This window comes from Cavia porcellus, unplaced genomic scaffold (assembly GCF_034190915.1).
Source record: "Cavia porcellus strain 051 isolate PalLab524CR breed Dunkin Hartley unplaced genomic scaffold, mCavPor4.1 scaffold_11, whole genome shotgun sequence".
NCBI classification, from domain to species: Eukaryota; Metazoa; Chordata; class Mammalia; order Rodentia; family Caviidae; genus Cavia; species Cavia porcellus.
In genome coordinates this window covers 66834222-66852741 of record NW_026947494.1, presented here as the reverse complement: position 1 = coordinate 66852741, position 18520 = coordinate 66834222, and the positions used below count along the sequence as shown (strand labels likewise).

Below are 18520 nucleotides of genomic sequence, written 5' to 3'. Positions count from 1 at the left end.
CCAATCAATTCTTCATGTAGAATGAGTCAGCAACACACTCTTTTAAAAATAATCTCCAATAAAGCCTCGGTGAGTTGTTTTCAATGTAAGAAATGTTTTCAAGGCAATATTCAATAATACTTTCAATTTGTTTCAATTATTAAATGTAGCGTTTTCAAGTTAGCTAAATATCTCATTTAGCAAATGTTTGTATCCTGAGTGCCAAGGATATATATGGCTGGCTTGAGATGTGGAAAGCAGTTCCTAGGAGCTTAGCACAGGAGGCAGCTCATCATGACTGAGAGCACCAGACGCCAGGCCTCCCTGTAGGCTCTCAGGCAGGCTGCTTCTCTCTTCCAAAAAATAGGAGTGATCTGTGACTCACATTCTGGATGTGGGGCTCAATGAGACAGTCACATAGTAAGTAAGGAAATGATGTTGCTATTGTCATTATTTTTTTCTCCTTCCACCCTCGCACCTGGCACACAGAAACTGACAATAAATGCTACTGAGTCAACAGATGAATGGACAAGTAGCAACAGATTTTTTTTTTGAAGGTAGTAAAAACAGAACAGAACAAGACAGAACAAAGCCAATTGAGATGATGCAGTGAAATTGGTACAGAACTTCACAGAAGGATACTGGGATAATAGTAATAGGTACCATAGTGTATCTTGTTATCTTCACAGTAGTTGTCCATTCAAGCAGATATAGCAAAATCAAACCAAAAACATAACTTTATAAAATGTATCAAAACACAATGTTGAATAGAGCAAAACAATTAATCAGAACAAAACAAAATAGTGAAAATAATATTTGCTTTCAAAGAGAAGATAGATGGAAATCCCCCATATTTGCTATATTGCATATGGTCATCCTCCCAAGAAATGCTCAGATCTCTGCCCCCAGTTGCTAATGGGGGCGCGTATGGGATGTTTGGCTCACCTGCCATTCACTCATGCCACGGTCACTTACAGCAGCAGATTTTTAAAAAGAATTTTTATTTTAAAGAGAACAAAACCAAGCCAAATAAAACAGAATAAAGCCGATCAAAACACAATAGTGTAAATGACACAGAATTTCAAAACAAGATAGTAGGAAATCAACAATGGTTACCATAATGCCTCTTGTTGTCTTCAAACTAGCTGCCCATACTTTCAAATATAGTAAAATCAAACAAAACACAGAATAGAACTGATAAAAACACAACAATGGATGCACTACAGGACTTCAAAACAAGATAATAGTAAATCCAAATGGCTACCATAATATATCTTATCATCTTTGAAATAGCTGCCGGAGCAGCAGATATTTAATGTAGACAAGGGGGACTGTGTGGCTAGCACGGAAGTTTCTTCTCAAATGCATGGTTTTGTTTACAATACTCAATCCATTCTAATGCTTAGTGACTTTTAAACATGATTCTTTCTCCCTTCTCCTGCTCCATGGAGCTTTAAGTCTCACTGTTAGAAAACTGCCAATGTATTCAAATACTTCACTTCTCTTATTTGCAGTTTGTGGTCTGTGAACTATTGTAAACTCTTGTCAAATTATACAAAACAGTTCTTGGGAATCTGAAGGTGTTGTGTCTGGTGGGTCTGGGATCTTGGGGTCCTAAACTCACCCTAGCTGGGCCTAACTGTCTCCTACATAGGAACTGATCTCAGTCGTTAACCAGAGTGCTGGCTTGGGGGGAATCTGAGGTGAAAAGGGGATGGAAGAGAATCAGTTCAAAGCTGAAGCTTCAAGGTGGGAGGACGCATTACAAAGCCACCCTGGAAGAAGGCACAGAGCTGGTTATGGCTAAGCACCACCAGCCATCAGTCCTATTTCATGTGGTAGAGGTCCTGTGTCCTCCATTGGAGGGTCATGACTTGACTGGTTATTGGACTTGTTGCTGGGAGCTAGGTTTGGGAGTTACTGGGGCAATTCTAAGGGCAGAGGGAACCTATTCAGAGGAGTTTGAGTGGCTCAGTGCTGGCTGTAAAGAAGCAGGCATCAAACCGCAGGCTGCTTGTTGAGCCGCAGAAGCTGTTTTCTTTCTACTCCTTGGAGGATCCTGGCTCCCTAAACTAACCCCCGTGAGGGAGGTGACTGTCCCTACAAAGTTTTTCTACAAACACAGCAATCTCGCCACTCTGAGACTCCAGAGGCAGCGGGAAGCCAAGGCATCAATGTCTCTTCCAGATGAGACCTGGAGGGACCCTGAAAGATGTATTCTTGTCAGAACACTCCCTTCCATCATTCGGGGGTGGAGCTGTGGGCCTATGGGGCAGTCCTCCTTTCTAGGCCTCTTTCTCTGATGATTCTGGGCAAGGACAACTCTCAGAGTGATGCTGGGAGTGCTAGCAGTATGAGGAGCTCAGTCCATGCCCCGTCAGCCCACAACACCACCCAGGCTCGTGGCTGTATCCTTTCCCTGGATCCTGACCCTGCTCCCTGATCTCAGTCGTTAACCAGAGTGCTGGCTTGGTGGAATCTGGGAATCTGGAACCTTCTTGAAAGGCTTAATTCATTAATCATTCTACCTGGCTCCCCAAACGTAGTCCTGAACATGCTTGAGGAAATTTTGTTTGTACTTGAGTTTCCTTTGGAATAAACATCATTGTTCCTAATTACACTTCCCTGCACATGGAGAACCATACTCTTACCGTACTCTGCAGTGTCCGCTAGTCCCTGAGGTGAGGTTGTTCCTGCCTGTCACATGTAAGTGCAGCTCCCAAAGTGCACATGGTGTGGCAGGGAGGAGGCAGGAGTCAGCTTTCGTGTTGCTGTCCGAGCTTATCCTTTGCTCACGCATCCTGGCCCAGTGCTCTCACTTGCTGGTCAGCTCTGAATGGACCCACAGCCAAGTACCTGACAGCCAAGCTTTCTGGGAGCCTCACCCCACCTCCAGGTGAAGGCTGACAAAATCTGGGTTTCTTGTCCATACCTTCAGAGAGTTGTATTTTTTTTTCTTTCTTTCATTGCTTTTCTCAGCATGTTTTTAGCTTTTCTGACCTTCCCAATGTCCCTCCAGATACTGTACTGTTCTCGTATCACCACTTCCTCATCTAGCTAGTAATACTCAGACATGCTGCTCTGGTGTTCTGTAAGTCCAGGGATTTCTGTGAGGCCCCAAGAGGTAAATACTGAATCATGAAATCTGCAGATACAAAGTGGGCATTTTGGGAGGGGGTATGTGGTAGCCATCAAGGAATACACCGCCCTGGCTGAATGTAGATGGGAGGAGATCTCTCAGCTTCCTGTACTTTGTTTTGCTTCTTCATTTCTTCTCCCCCATTATAAGCTAACCCATCTCCACACTGGGAGGCTGAGGCAGGAGGATCATGAGCTTAGCCTGGGAATTTCAGCAAATTCATTGAGACCTTTTCTCAAAAAAGAGGGAACAGAAGGGTGTGATGGCTCCTATCTCTAATCCCAGCACTCAGGAAGCTGAGGCAGGAGGATGGCCAGGAGTTGTAGTTCAAGACCAACCTGGGCTACATAGTAAGTTCATGGCTGGCTTGAACCATGTTAGTGAGACCCTGTCCCAAAAAGAAAGAAGAGAGGAGGGCTGGATATGTGTGGAGATAGTGGAGATGAGTGTGTAGCTAAGTGTGAAGGCCCTGGGTTCAATCCTGTACTGCAGAAACAAACAAACCCTTACCTTCTCCAGTTTTCCACTCTCCAGTCAGGAAGAAAGCAACTCTTGGCAAACATCTTGGGCGGGCAGTCAGACTCCTTGCCCATCCACCTGTCTCCCTTGACTCCCTTGTTCGCGGCAACTCCCTGGCAGTCACTCATGCTTGATGCCTCCATTAGCCATGACTGAACCAAGAATCAACCTTCCAACCAGACCAATTCCCCACAAAGTCTGATTCCCATGAGAATTTAAGTTTCACACTTGATTCAAGCCTCTACCCACCTTCCCTCAGCACACAGTAGGTATGTGGATCTGGCAAAGTCCCCCTATACTATACCCCTGTGCAGGGCTTGTAGCTCACAGCTGGGAGGCTCCAATCTGCAGGATGGCTGCTGCGGGGTGCCCTCAGGCCAGGCCTCTGGGCTCAGCAGGAGTAGCATAGGAAGGAAGGTGTCTGAAGGAAGTGGCACAGTGGTATGGCTTGAGTCACTGAGCGGCCCCTTCTTAGCTGTGCAGGGGACCCCAAAGCACCTGGGTGACTGGAATGGTGCAGTCATTCTGAGTGGCAGAAGCCCTGGGTGACTCCACAGTTTAGCACAGGCTGCAAACTACTGCTGCATCCAAGGAGGGACAGTAAGGCCCAGGTGGGCTCACCAGCTGGGAAGAATGGAAGGGCCAAGTGCAGGGCTCTGGGATGTTGACCCTGAGCCCAGGGCAAACCAGGAAGTTGGCAGTGACAGGGTGACAAGGTGGGGAGGTAGATTCCTGGGTGAGGACCAGAGCCCAAGGGGGCTGGAGGAGGTGGCTCAGCTGTCGGATATGGGTAAGAGAGACAGGGTAGACAAGGAAAGGAAAAGGACAGGAAGATAGTGGGTGGTAACTGCATTGGCCTCAAAGGAGAAGGGAGAGGCTGACTGAGAGCCGAGAGGCTGCCTAGGCCTGTGGGAAGCTGGACCCCATCTTCACTCTTGCGAGCAGTTTTGGGGAAGGTGGAAGTTAGCAGCCAAGAGAAAACAATCCTAAAAGTCACGTGGAGTTGGAAGATGCCCAGAACAGGAAAAGCAATTCTGGGTAACAAGAACAAAGCAGGAGACATGATCTCAGATTTCCAGTTATATCACAAAGTTACAGTGATAAAGAGCACAGTAGTGGCACTAGAACAGATCTGTGAATCAGTGGAAGACAAGAGATGACATAGAAATAACCCCATTCAGCCATCTGATGTTTGACAAAGTGATCAAAAACAGACTGAAGGCAAGTGCAAGGTCATGAGTTTCATCTCTGATACAAAAAAACAAAAACAAAAACAAAACAGATTGGAGGAAAGACAGTCTCTTTGGCAAATGGTACTGGGAAAACTGGCTGTCCACATGCAAAAGATTGAGCCTAGACCTGTAGATCTCACCAGGTACTAAACTAAAATCAAAATGCATCAAGCACATAAATTTTGAAATCACATAGCATGCTGAAAGATAGAATACATAAAGCTCTTGCAGTCATGGTTGTAGGTATGGACTTGCTGAACAGAACTCATTTACATGAAAAATAACATCAGGAAATAACAAATGGGATCACATCAAACTGAAAAACTTGCACACTGCCAAGGAACCATCCAATAGTGGAGAGACAACCTGCAGAATGGGAAAAAAAAAAAAAACTGTTGCTATCTATACTTCAGGGCGAAGGTAGGAAGATCCTAAATTACAATGATAACATACAGCACTTACCTCACAGCCCGAAGGTCCTGACTTCAATCCCAAGCACCACAGACAAAGTGTGTGTGTGTGTGTGTGTGTGTGTGTGTGTGTGTGTGTGTGTGTCTGTGTGTGTGTGTGTCTGTCTGTCTGTGTGTGGTGGTGGTGGTGGAGGTGGTGGTGATGGAGGTGAACTCACCAAGAGGTAAAACAATCAGAAGCAAATCTGCATCCAACTATAGAGCTTCCAGTTATATGAAGGAAAATGACAATGTTTAGGAACATGCAATTAAACAATTACAGTTGAATTCTATCCTGAAAATTCACTCATGCATATTTTAATCAGTAAGAAGAGCAATGAGAAAATAAAAAGCTGGAATAAAATGCTGAAGTAGTGAGACCTCAGAGATATCTAAAGTGCACCATTTTGGAGAGACAAAATACAGATTTTTCTTAGTTTTCAAGAACAATTCTGTAAGATAGACTCACATGCTAGGCCAGGCTCAGGATGTTGTGAAAGCCTGAAGTCATTCAAAGTATCTTCTTTGACCACATGGAATGAACCTGAGGTGCAGGTACCCAAAGTTCCAGGGTTTGAAATCTTGAATTTACAGGAAGTATTTTCTCTAACTACATGCATTGAAAGTGGATGTTACTAATGCAGGAACAAAACTATACTGAAACTAAGTATTATACTTGTAAACAACCAATAGACTAAAGAATGTGTGGGCTCCTGGACTTCTGGGTTCCTACCATCAGTCGTGACACTGACTGGAGCCAAAGAGTTAGGAGCCAGCACATGGAGCAGCCCAGGCACTTAGGAGCAAGCAGCTTTGTGCTTGGCAAGTGTGCATTGCAGAGGAAAGCCTGCCTGCTCCCTGGTACTCCTGGACTGTGCTTTCTTGGTTTGTGCCTTAGAGATGGGGGCAGGCATGAGAGCTGGGCTGCTTTACAGAGTTGAGGGAAGCTGGACCCAAGCAGCTGTAATCCTGTGGGTGAGCATGAAGACAGCCAACGGTGCTGTGTTTGGGCATCAGCTATTGGCAGGAACCTCTAGTGTTTTTTACACAGATTATTATCGAGAACCTGACCAAGAGTCCCATAGTCAGTGTCAGGAACCTGGCCAAAAAGTCCCTGTCTGTCTTTACAATGCTGTGAGAAAAATAAAAACCAAGAGACAAGTATTCCTTCAAAGGCTGAAAGTCAATGTCTCCGGATCTGACCTCTCCCATTTTCTTTTTTTTAACACTGTCTGTCACACACATGCCCACTTTCTTCTTGGGTAAGAAAGAGGTATTTAACTGTGTAACACTTTCTTTCCCACAGTGGGATGCCACGGCTGCTACGATTGACAGCAGCTGCAGACCAGTAGCTGTGGACTCTCTTCCACTTTCAAAGCAGCCACTACTTATTAGCTACATACAGTGGTAGGTGGAGGTAGCAAAGGAATACAACTCACCCAAAAACGCTAACTCCAGAGCACATAGATTATGTTTAGAAGTATCTTGACCCAGAGTATAATCCTGTGATGATTTAAGAAGGCATAGATGATCTTATGCTTGGAAGAGTCAATGGGAAATCCCAGATGTATGGTACCAACAATCCCAATCCTTCCTTTCATCCTACAGGGAAATACACAAAACCAGTCACTGTGAATTTGTAACAGATTATTCATAATTGTGTCTCTTTTCTCTACTTTGTTAATTTATTCAATAATTTTGTTTGCATGAATACAGATGCATTGATTTTTGTTGTATGATTTGAGATTTTAAAGTATTCTAAATTTTTTAAATGTTTGAGGTGTTCTTTGTTTTGGAAATTTTTTGTTTGCTTTTTCTATGGCAATTTGCATTAATTTTAAGGCATTTACTAAGAAGAGCCTAGGAAGGTGGTCAAGATTTCATTTCTCTCTCTCTCTCTCTCTCTCTCTCTCTCTCTCTCTCTCTCTCTCTCTCCTTCTCTCTCAGCAGTTGAACTCAGGACCTTGCACTTGCCAGGCAGGCTCTTAGTTGTTCTCTTTTCAAGACTGTTTGATAAGTTTTAATTGATTATCCAGGGGTGCAAATGAATGAAGACATCTTGTGGTTGTGTTTTCAGCTACACTGTCTTGTGTGGGAGGATGTGAGAATCCTAAAAAATGAATGTGTCCACCTTCAGGAGTTGGTTCCCTGCCACTGTGTGCCATCCATCCTGCTGTTCCCCTCGCAGCTGATCCTTGCTCTCCTTTCTGCCCTCCTTGCTGTCTTGAGTGGGTCATTGGCCTCATCTTTGCACACAGACTAATTTCCTGCCACTATACTTTGCCTTTAGTTTTCTAGCCTGTTCTGGTCTCTCCATTTTTCCTTCTTTAGAGTACTTAATTATGTATGTGTGTGCGCGCGCGCGCGCGCGCGCACTTGCGTGTGTGTGTGTGTGTGTGTGTGTGTGTGTGTGTGTGTGTTTGTCTTTTTGAGACAGGGTCTCCCTATGCAGTACAGGCTGGCCTTGATCTCACTTTGTAGTCCAGGCTGGTCTTGAACTCACAATGATCCTCTTGCCTAAGCCTCTCAAGTGCTAGGATTACAGGCGTGTATAATTTGAAAAGTTTAAATTCTAGATTTATTTTGAGACAACTTCCACAAAAAAAGATAAAAACAACATGGGTGTATACTACACTGCTGAAGGAGCCCAAGACTTGTTTCAGAGCAAGTTTCTTTGTACTTGTTTCTGCAAAGAATTGAGAGGTCAGTATCTGCTGGTCACCACCAGCCACCTTACAAACAAGGACCTGGGGGAAAGCCCTCTCGGGTGTCCTCCCTGTGCTTGCCTCTGCGCTGACGTCCCAGTCCCACTGCAGTGGCCTCAGTGGCTGTTGGGTCGTAGGTCGCGCTTGTCCTGGGTGCCCCACTCTCCTGGTGGAGAGTAGCCCACAAGCCTTGAGGCTGTGCTTTTAGGGATGGCTTCTCTGCTTCTTGGGGTTCACGTCCTTCTGGTTCTGCCTTTTGGCAGCTACCTTAATACCCTGTTTTTGTCTGTGGTCTTGCTCTTTATGGGAGGGCAGTGTGTTCTTGTGTTTCCCGTGTTTAGCCTCATTTAGCAGTTCCGCTGTTGCTTTCCTCTCCAGCTCCTGGTCCTCTTCCATCACAAGGCGGCTTCTGGAGTCCTTAGGTGGTGCTGGGGAATGGAGGCTGTGTCCCACAAGGGGAAATGCACAGCAGAAGCAGGAGTTGGTGGTATTTTCTGTAGGATATTTTATTAAGATTGGTGGTCTCTAGTTTTCTTGTGATGTCTCTCTGGCTCTATTGCTAGGGTAATGCTGGACTAGTAGAATAAGTTAAGGCAAATTCCCTCTTCTATTTGGTGGAGATGGACTGGTGTAAAGACTTCTTGAGTTTTTAGTAGAATTCAACAGTCACACTAGTCCATGTCTTCTGTTTTTACTGGGACTTTGATCATTGATACAGTTTCTCTTCTTGATTTGTTATATTTGTTTCTATTTTCTAACACTTCTTCAGTTACTTTTACTTGTTTAACAATTTGTCCACTTCATATGTTATCTAATTTGCTGTTGTACAATTCTTAGTATGTTTTTCTTCCTTTTCTGTTTTTTATTTTATTTTAAAGGGAATAAAACAAAACAACAAAAAGAAACAAAACAAAACAATGAGAATGATACTGGACTTCAAAAATAAGACATTAGGAAATCCACAATAGTTACTGTATTTCATATTGTTATCTTCTACATAGATGCTCAGACTACTGGCTTTAGGCTTGCACAGTCAATCAAACAACACAAGCATTAAGTTCTTTCTTTATTTCAGTTGCTCTCATCTCAGTTTGTGTTCTGTACAGGGCAGGGAGTGTGGGAGAATCCTGTCCCTCTGCTCTGGTGCTGGCTGACTCCTGGGGAGGGTGCTGCTTCCTGGTTCTCTCACAGCTGGCTTAGTTGCTGCTGGTGCCTGAGAGGGTACCACTTTCTTACCTCCTTTAGGTGCACTTTTCAGAGATTGCTACAAATACTCCCAGTGGAATTTCTCATACTGTTGTTTGACTCCTTTAACACCTTTACATTTATAAACTTATTTATTTTTGTCTTTTAAAAAATTTTAAATAAAACCAAGGAAAAATTTTTAAATAAAGCCAAGGAAAATAAAACAATAAAACCAATAAAAATAAGCCAGTATAAGTAATACAGGACTTTAAAACATTACAAAACCAATAATAGTTACACAATGCCTTTTGTTGTCTTCAAAATAGCTTCAGATACTTTCAGACATAGTAAAAATTGAACAGAACAGAATAGAAACAATAAAAACAAAACAGTGAATGCATTAAAGGACTTCAAAACAAGCCACTAGTTAATCAAAAATGGCTACCATCACATCTTGTTATCTTTCAAATAGTTGCTTCTGCCATCAGATGTAACATAATCAAACAAAACAAAAGAGAATAAAACCCAACCCAACAGAACAATGAAAATGATGTGGTTTCGCAGCTGGGATCACTTCCTGGTGAGTCCCGGATATCCCCCCCCACTCAGTCCTGGAGTGGTGCTGACTTGCTGATAGAAGTTTGGGTGTGGCTGCCCCCACTCTGGCAGCAGCTAGCACATGGCATTGCTTTCCAGGCGGGGAACTTACTGTCTTTTTAAGACAGGATCTCACTATGTAGCTCAGGCTGTTCTTGAACGACAATCCTCTTGCATCAGCCTCCTGAGTGCTGGGATTATAGGATTGAGTCACTACACCTTTCCTACAGGGCCGATTCCTATGTTTGTTTCACTGCAGGGTGACCCTGAACCATGGGTAATGCATGAGTAACTGTCCCATCGGGCCGCATGGACCCATGTACCACCCATGGCTCAAGCTGGTGGCAAGGTGCTCATCTGTCTAGCTAAAGGGTTTTCAAGTTTTGGTTTTCTTGTTTCTTATTACACTTCATTTCCTGATTCAGATTTTGACTAAGTCATTTCTCCTGCTAAGGATGTGTTTATTTCTGATTGGGTTAGGTTTGTTGAACTAGAAAAGGTCTAAAGCTAGTTTATTAATTTTACATGTCTCTGCTATTTTTAGTGGTTCATCATTTTGGTGAGCAGTAAGGAAACCTCTCCTGTGGGGACTTTTGATCTTAACCACAGTAGGTTTATCCATGAGAAGTGTGGGCTGGACTCCGCCCGAGTCCTCATTCAGGAAAAGCTGTCAAGGACCCAGTTTGTGGCCTTAAGGACAGACCATCAACACCATGAGGATCACAGTCATGTCCTCATGACTTTGAGAGCTAAAGAGCAGGGAAGAAAGCGAGAAAGAGAGAAACAGTGCTTTCCTAAATCTCCAGTTTGCCCCAGGATCACAGAGGTCAGCTCGGGATTTGTGAGTGACAAGTGTATGGGGCTCACAGGAGGTAGCATCAAAGAGGAAGTGGATGTTCTCTTAGGGCAGCTTTGGCCTCTCAAACCCCACGGCAGTGGGTCCTGAGCTGGGGGAGGATGATTTGGTGGCTCACTGAGCAGCAGTGTAAGCAGGGGCCTTGAAGGCCAGCTTCCTCCTAACTCTGCCCCCATGAGAAGCAAGAAAGCCAGGGAGAGAGGCCAGCTAGGATGTGTGGTTTGAGGCCGCCTTGCTTGTCACATCCTTGTGTCCCCCAAGTTCCTGTGTGGTGTTTGGGGTCTCTCCTCACACTGAAGAGATGCTCAGTGCCCTAACAGTGGCTGTAACATCTGGGTGCACCCGTATCCTCCCTCAGCCCCTTGGTGTAGCTGAAACTGCCAACATCACTAAGCCTGAGCTTAGCTGGGGCTTTACCTTTGATAAGGGCTGAGCTTTACCTTGCTGAAGGTTGTCTGCTGTGCCAGACTTGGGTCAGAGCACTGGGCATGTAGGTGGCTGTGGCAGAGGCAGCAGCGATTGAAGTTTCAGAAGGGAAAAGAGCCTGGGTGACATTGAAGCTGCCTGGGAGCTGTCCAAGATGCCTGAGGTTGAGTTTGTGAGTGAGGATCCCCCAAGGGCTGCCTGTGCTGGGCTACTGGAGGCTGGCTGACCTGGAACAGGGGTTGGGGCCAGGCCCGGAGCTGTAGCTGCCAGGACTGAGAAATAGAGACCATGGGTATTGGTGGCTGCTCCGTGCTGCTGCCCATCATTGGCCCCCAGTGTGGTCAGGATGGAGGAACATTAAAAGTGGTGTTTATGTGTAGGGGGAGGGCTGATCTCTCAAGCTCTGTCCTGGTAGGGTGGATGCTGTGACCCTGCTGCCCCTGGGCAGTGCCACAGTCAGCTGTGCAGATGGAAAGGAGTTCCCACCGGTGCCAGGGGGAGGCCCTGGAAGAAGAGAATTGTGTAAGGGTGTGATATATATAGATGTTGTCCCATTGGTGGTCCCTACCTGGGGACCAGAGTCCATGGCTATGGCTGTACTGCTACTGGGTGGTATCACTGTCAACTGTGCAGAGAGGAAGGAGTTCCCACTGGTGCCAGGGGGAAGCCCCAGGAGGAGAAAATGGTGTGGAGGTGTGGGTTCAAGATGTCACCCCAGTGCCAGTCTCTGGAAACCAGAGCTCATAGCTATTGCTGTGCTGCCATTAAGTGGTGTTACAGCTGGGCAGAAGAGTTCCCACTGGTGCCAGGAGTAAGCCCCTGGAAAAGATCAGGTGGAGGCATGGTGTCCATAGGTATCTCCCCACTGTCTGTGTCTGAGTGCAGAGCAGAGGCTGTGGCTGTGGCTGTGGTGTGGGAAAAGAGGCCTGGAAGGGCCTGTGAGCTCAAGAGGGGCCTGGCTGAAGAGCACTTCCTTCTGGACCCAGGATGCACTGAAGTGGCCACAGCAGCAAATGCCAGGGGTGCCCTGGAGACCTTCTCTTTTGTGTTCTTACTCTTCCTCGCAGGAACGGTGAGTGGAGGAACAGTCCCTCCTCCACTGGGCAGGGAAGAGGGGCGGGCAGGCTATGTGGTGGTGCTGATGTTTAGGGCCTGCAACTTACCCATCAGCCTGCTGTTCAGAAGCTGGAATGCTGTCTCCTTCTCCTGAGCTACGTGTTATGCGATGATCTTATAGCTTACTTCTGGAGGTGGTGGCGGCATCAGGGGGTCCCCTTGCCACTGCTGCAGGAGTGGGATCTTTCATCTTCCTACGCCACCCTCTGTTGTGAGCTTGCCCATCCTTCCTTGTTTCTTCCTGCTTGGATGGCGTGTCAGCCATAACCTTGTTCCTGGTCTTCTGGGGCTGAACACTGACCCTAGTGGAGGAGAGCAGCTGGGGCACACAGTGGCTGGAGCCCTCCTGTGCAGTCCAGGAAATCCCCTGTAATATTCAGTGTTTTACTAAAGGAACAGATATAATACAATATATACAGATGTACAGGAAAGTACAAGGTCAGCTTATAATGGTCAGCCACAGAGTTGGAAGCAGAAGTATGCAGAGGGTGTTTACATGCTAGAGACTGAAGAATTCAGTCCAGCGTTGACACTGGAAGGCTGAAGGAGCCAAGGTGGAAGCTGAAGAGTCTGCACTAGAAGTCAGGAGATGATGTGCAAGTCAAAGGCAAAGACTGGAGGTCCTCCGAAGAATGGAACCTCATCCATCTTTCCTCCTTCCCTTTTATACCATCCAGGTGAAGACCACCTTAGGGTGGGTCTTCTACACCCTAGGGTGTAGAATTGCTGAGCCAATTTAGTAGTTAAGTTTCTAAGCTTCTCAAATTGACACAGTCAATCAGCCACGACACTCCTAGTGGAGCTATAGGAGCTGGTGATACTAGTTAGCCATGTTGAGCTCATACAGGAGGGTTGGGGTCTGAGGGTCGGGGCCTGGAGGTACCTTGATCTCTAGAGCTCTGCCCATGGAGGTTTCTGGGCAGAGGCCCAGGCTTTGGGACAAAAGGAATCAGGCTTCGCTGGCCTACCATAGGCACCTCAGGACCATAACATCCATCCTCTGTTGGGTCTGCTTCTCTATGAGCCAAAGGGTCAAGTGGTCTGCTAAGTGTTGGGGGATGAGCTACAGGATGTCTGAAAACTGCTGCAGAGTACCTGCTTCCTCTGAAGACAGCCTGCTGACTGCTGACCTGTAGCCGCAAGGGCCTGCAGGTACAGGAACAGTGTTTTGGGTACTTTTCTCCAGAGCACTGATGTCAGTCCTGAGGAAGTCAGAACTGGATCCAGGGGCACGGGATGCACCCACCCAGGGTTCTGGGCAGGTGTGGAGAGGGGTCCATGCAGATGGGCCCTTGGGGCAAGTTCCTGCCCCTGCAGGGCAGGGGGCAGGGCTGAGGGACAAAGCTAGCTCTGGAACTGCCCACTGGAGCTGTTGGAGAATATACTTGTTTTCCAAAAGCAGGAGGAGAGTGCTTCTTGGAGAAGCCACTGCTGCCCAATCCAACAGTGATGATACTTTGTTGCTGGGGCAGAGCTCTGGAGCCTGAGAGGAAAAATGAATCAGCAAAAAGCCCTGAGAGGCATTTGCAACATTTTGAAACTTACAAGGGAGGGACTTTCCTCTATCATTCTGAGGAAGATGCGTACAGGAGCTTAAGATGCTGAGGGACTGCACACACAAAGGCTGCAGGCTTGCCCCCTGGATCTGATGAAGTTTCCCACCCTCCTTTCGGGTGAGCTGAGGGCGACAGCTGAGGATGAATGAGCTGTTGTAGTCCAGTGAGGGCCCTGGGTGCTTTGGCCTGGGGCTCTCATCAGAAGAGGCTGGACTGGAAGAACAGGGATCCTGCAGGAGAAACAGCTGCCTGATTTGAAAACTTTTGGATCAGGTCTTTGAATCTTCCTGCCCTTGTCATGTATGTGAATTTAGGAGAAGAGCAACCAGTCTCATTTAGCCAAACACTTAGCATTGATTCCTCTTCTTTTGTTCCTGAAGTTACACCCTGTCATTTCCTGTCATTTATCTTTAACCTGAAGAAATCCATCTATGTATTTCGTTACCAAGTTTTCCAGATAAATCCTCTCCAGTTTTTTTCCCCTACACAGTCCTTTACATTTATTTTTGTTTGAACCTTAGTGAAAGAGTTTGACCCTAGAATAAGTTACACGATATTAAGGCGGCGCGGGGCGGGACCAAAGGATGTTTACCTTGAGATCACTTCCTCCTTCCCCTATGACAACTTCCTTTTTCCTTTCCCAGTGACGCGGAAAAAAGTTCCAATCAGCTCCTCCCACGTCGTCAATGCCCGCCCTAAGCACCACCCCTCGTCATATCCATCCCATCCCCCACCCCATGTTCCAGTCAGAAACTAGACGGTCGAGGGTCGTTGGACTCCTCTCCACGTCCTTGGAATAAAGGCTACATTTTTACTTTATATTTTTTCGCTTTCCTCGCGCTGAAAACTCTAACACTCAGTACTTACATCACACACATACTTCCTGGGCTGATCTTTTCTTTCAGTTCCAAAAGGTTTTCTCTCAGTCCCTTCGTGGTGGTGTGCTTTCTGATAGGAAGTCTCAGCTTTCAAATTGGTATTTCCTTGCGTTGGACCTGTTATTTTCTCAGCGCACTTTCCAGAGATGTCTCCATGCTTGATGTGTATTAGGTTGAGTATGTGTGAGGTGAGACTTTTTCAGCATCTTAGATCTGTTTTTCATGAATTGTGACTTCCCCCCATTCTTTATTTTGCTCCTCAACCCCTTTACTCTTTTATTAATTCCAATGGTACAAACATTAAAACTTATGTTGGTTTACATATCTCTGAGACCTCATTAATTTTTTTGTTCTTTTTTCTTTTTTTTTCATTCTTTTGATTGTCATCTTAATGACCTGCAAACTCTCAGACTCTTATTATTTTTCTGATGAGAACTTATTTCCACATGTCAAGAGTATTTGTTTTTCTTTCTTGGAGAATGGTTACAATAGGCGTTTTCCATGATCCTTCCTCTACGTGGGTTGTTTCAGAGCTGGATGGTGTATTTTCTCTTGAAAAATTATCAACTTTTCTTAATTTTCTGCATATTCTGTTGCGTACTTTGGCATTTGCTGGTTGTTTTGTGAGACTCTGTCACCTATTAAAATTCTCAGGGCACTGCTCCTTTTCCTTGTTCGGTTGTTTTGTGAAGCAGTCAAGGCAGCAAGCCTCAGACTATCTGCTGCACTCCTGTTGTAGAGTCTGGACCGTGGCCATGTAGTGGTGCCTACAGGGCTCTCTCACCCCTTGTTCTTCTGCAAGATGACTGGTGGTTGACGTTGGAATCACTTGTTGGGGATCTGGTGAAGAGCCCCAAGTGTCTGCATTAAGGTTATGGTGAGAAAAATAAAAAAACTAGAGACAAGATTAGTAATATGTGAGTGGCTGGAAAGTCAATGTCTCCCAGTAAGTCTTCCTCCTCACACTCCAAAATAGCCACTACTTATTGAGTGTATATAGTGATAGGCAGAGCTAGAGAAAGATTGCAATTGGTGAACAACTCAGAGGTTTATTACTCTATGGGCAAGTATAATTCTGGATGATTCAAGAGAGCATACATGATCTTATGCTAAAATGAGCCAATGAGAATTTTCAGATGGGTAGTATTGATAATCCCAAACCTCCATTTTATCTCTTAGAGAAGTATGCAAAATCAGCCATTATGAATTTTCGGTGCCCAACCATCACTTCTCAAGTCTTTGCTTGCTTCTTTGGAAACCTTCTGTGCAAGCAGCTCAGCATAAGTCTGGGATTTATGTTGGCTCTTACATAGACTTAAGTGATTTTTCTCTGGCTCTCCCTTCTTCAAAGTTCCACCTACATTTTTCTGCTGATAGGGGAAAACTTCCCTATGGCAGCTCAACTCTCAAGCAAACAGCAACAGAAAAAGAGTGAAAATGTAATGGCAGTTTCCCTCACTCTCTTCAGACAACAGAAGTCACTTTTCCTGTTCCTTCATGGAGAAAGGTCATTTGTTGGGACTTGAGGTCCCTCTGCTCCTTCTGAGGCTAAGGACAACTTTGTAACTGGTGACAAAAAAATTAACAAGTCACAACCTCTTATAGGCTGGACTTCACAAAGTTTCCATTAAATTAAGTGTAGATTGAAGACTTACAAGACAAGAGTAGCAACAAAAAATGATGATACTTAAAAAGAGTGTTGGTCCACACAAAAGCAATGAAAAATTACAGGAACCAAAATTTAGAAAACATGTGTTTTATTTCATATGCATGGAGTAAATACATTCAATACAACGTATGATATATTGAATTATGAAGATTCATATTAGACACAGCCATTGTTATCAAGTGTACATGTTATTTATGTGTTGTACCTGTATTCTGATTGGTCATTGGATAATAAGTCTTGAGTTCATATACCTGTTGTGCAAAAGCACCTACTTGGGTATTTACAAATAATTATAATTTACATTATTAATTATTTCTGAGGGGAAAATGAGAGAAATTAGAAAGCCCTGATTGTCATTTTTCTTGTGATAGCTGAAGGGGGATGTGGTTTTGCCACTGGCAAAGAAAGACTTGCTTTGGTGTTCCTCTAAACCTGCTTGTGATTTATGTCTTGGGTAGTGTAAGCTACAAAAGTCCTATAAATCTACTTGGAATTTTTATCCTGTGTAGTGTGGTTAAGTCATCTTTGTTACCCAAAATAATTCAAATCTATTATTACAGTGGTATCAGAAACACTGAAACAACATCCAAGATTTGGAAGCAGATTTATTTACATTGACAGGTACTGATCAGGATCATTGCCGGACTATCAGGCACTGATCTCTTGATGGTCTAGGTCATATATGGTATAAGCAAGCAGGAAGTACAGTGGCAGAATGGCTAGTCAAATGGGGATTGGTTTATACAATGTGCATTATAGTGAGTATCATGGTTTACTTCAGTGCCCCCCCCAGTATCATGCAATCATGGACGTAGCTGAATCTAGCATTTGTGATTGGTTCATTGGTCTAGTGCTTGGATTTGTGGTATGAGTGCTCCACCCACCCAAGAGTAGAGCCAGCATACAATGTAATGGTGGGAAGATGGTGTTTTGTTTTGTTTGCTATTCTTGCTTGCTGTTTGCAGCCACTATACAACTGCCTCTGTGCCACACCACCCTGCCTTGGAACCAGGTGAGTATGGGTTGAAACCTCCAAAAACTGTAAGAAATAAACCTTTCCTTTCTTCATGTTGGACATTAGGTATTTTGTCTAAACAACAAGAAAAAAGTAACCAAGACAGTGACCAGCTATGCATCACAGTGACCAGACCTATCTAAGAGATAGGAGCCATAACCTGGGCAACTAAGAGACTGAAGTATACTGGCAGGTGGGGACATTTTCTGTTATACTATAATTACTTAAATCATAGACAAATACAAAATTTAAATAAATGGCCAGTGTCCAGCTTATAAACTACATTTAATATATGCTGCATAGAATATAATCAACAAAGAAACATGACATTAAATTTCAAGTCAGTTATAATATGACTACCCAATGGCAAATGTTTCTCCATTCCCTCTCCTGACAACCAAGACATTTTGGATTTAGCAGAATAAAAAATGGAGGCATTACTACTATTTTGCAGGCATGATTTTGAAAATGTTTGGTGTTGAAGCACCAGTTCCATGAATGATGCTTAACTCCAGAATTAAGGATTTTTTCCTGCATGTTCTTGATGAGAAAAATAAAGAAAAGGCATACTTCAAAAGAGGTAAAAGCCCTTTTCCACATCCAGATCACTGCACAGGCTAATAGAGAGCTAGCTTGTTTTCCATTGTTGTCACTATATATGGTCTTGCCTGAGAGAACTGTGCTTACATGTTTTCCCTCACATAGTCAGCAAACATGTAGTTGTCCACAAAATTGACCATTCTCAAAGCTACACAACCCAGACCTGAGGACTTACACAAGCTCAGCCTCAACACTGGATTCTTCTGTCACTGTTTCCTTATGTAGTGAACTATGAATAGTCACTGAGTAAATAACTGCCTTTGTCTCATTTCACACCAACTCCCTTGACCAAATGCTTAAAAATTGGAGGGCTTCCTTTGTCTGGCACTCAGTCATTTGGAGCATAAAAATCCAGCTGAGTTGGTGTGCATCTAAAATTCTTGAATAAAATTCTCTTGTTCCCCAGTAGTCTTTCTAGTCTCTTGCATTCTGCAACATGAGGACTTTTCATGACGTTATCTAGAGGTTTTACTAAAAAAAATCATACTTGGTATAATGACAAAGGAGAAACAATGAACTGGTGCTAAGGACCAGCTTGATGCTGTATAAGTAGGCAATAACTAATATTAATAAATGGGCATAAAAACACATTGAGAGTC

At 44.6% G+C, this 18520-nt stretch overlaps 1 protein-coding gene and 1 non-coding gene across 2 annotated transcripts; both read right to left on the bottom strand.

The window, feature by feature from the left end:
* Positions 1-6544: 6544 nt before the first annotated feature.
* On the bottom strand, positions 6545-6678 carry LOC111755351 (small nucleolar RNA SNORA41). Its single transcript, XR_002789909.1, has one exon. It is a non-coding gene; the product is annotated as a small nucleolar RNA SNORA41 (small nucleolar RNA).
* A 1461-nt stretch (positions 6679-8139) lies between these two features.
* Positions 8140-8419, bottom strand: LOC111755342 (protein POLR1D-like). The gene is given in 2 exon segments (XM_023562680.1): positions 8140-8203; positions 8205-8419. Coding segments are annotated over 2 exon segments (279 nt in total).
* Between the last annotated feature and the right edge of the window lie 10101 nt (positions 8420-18520).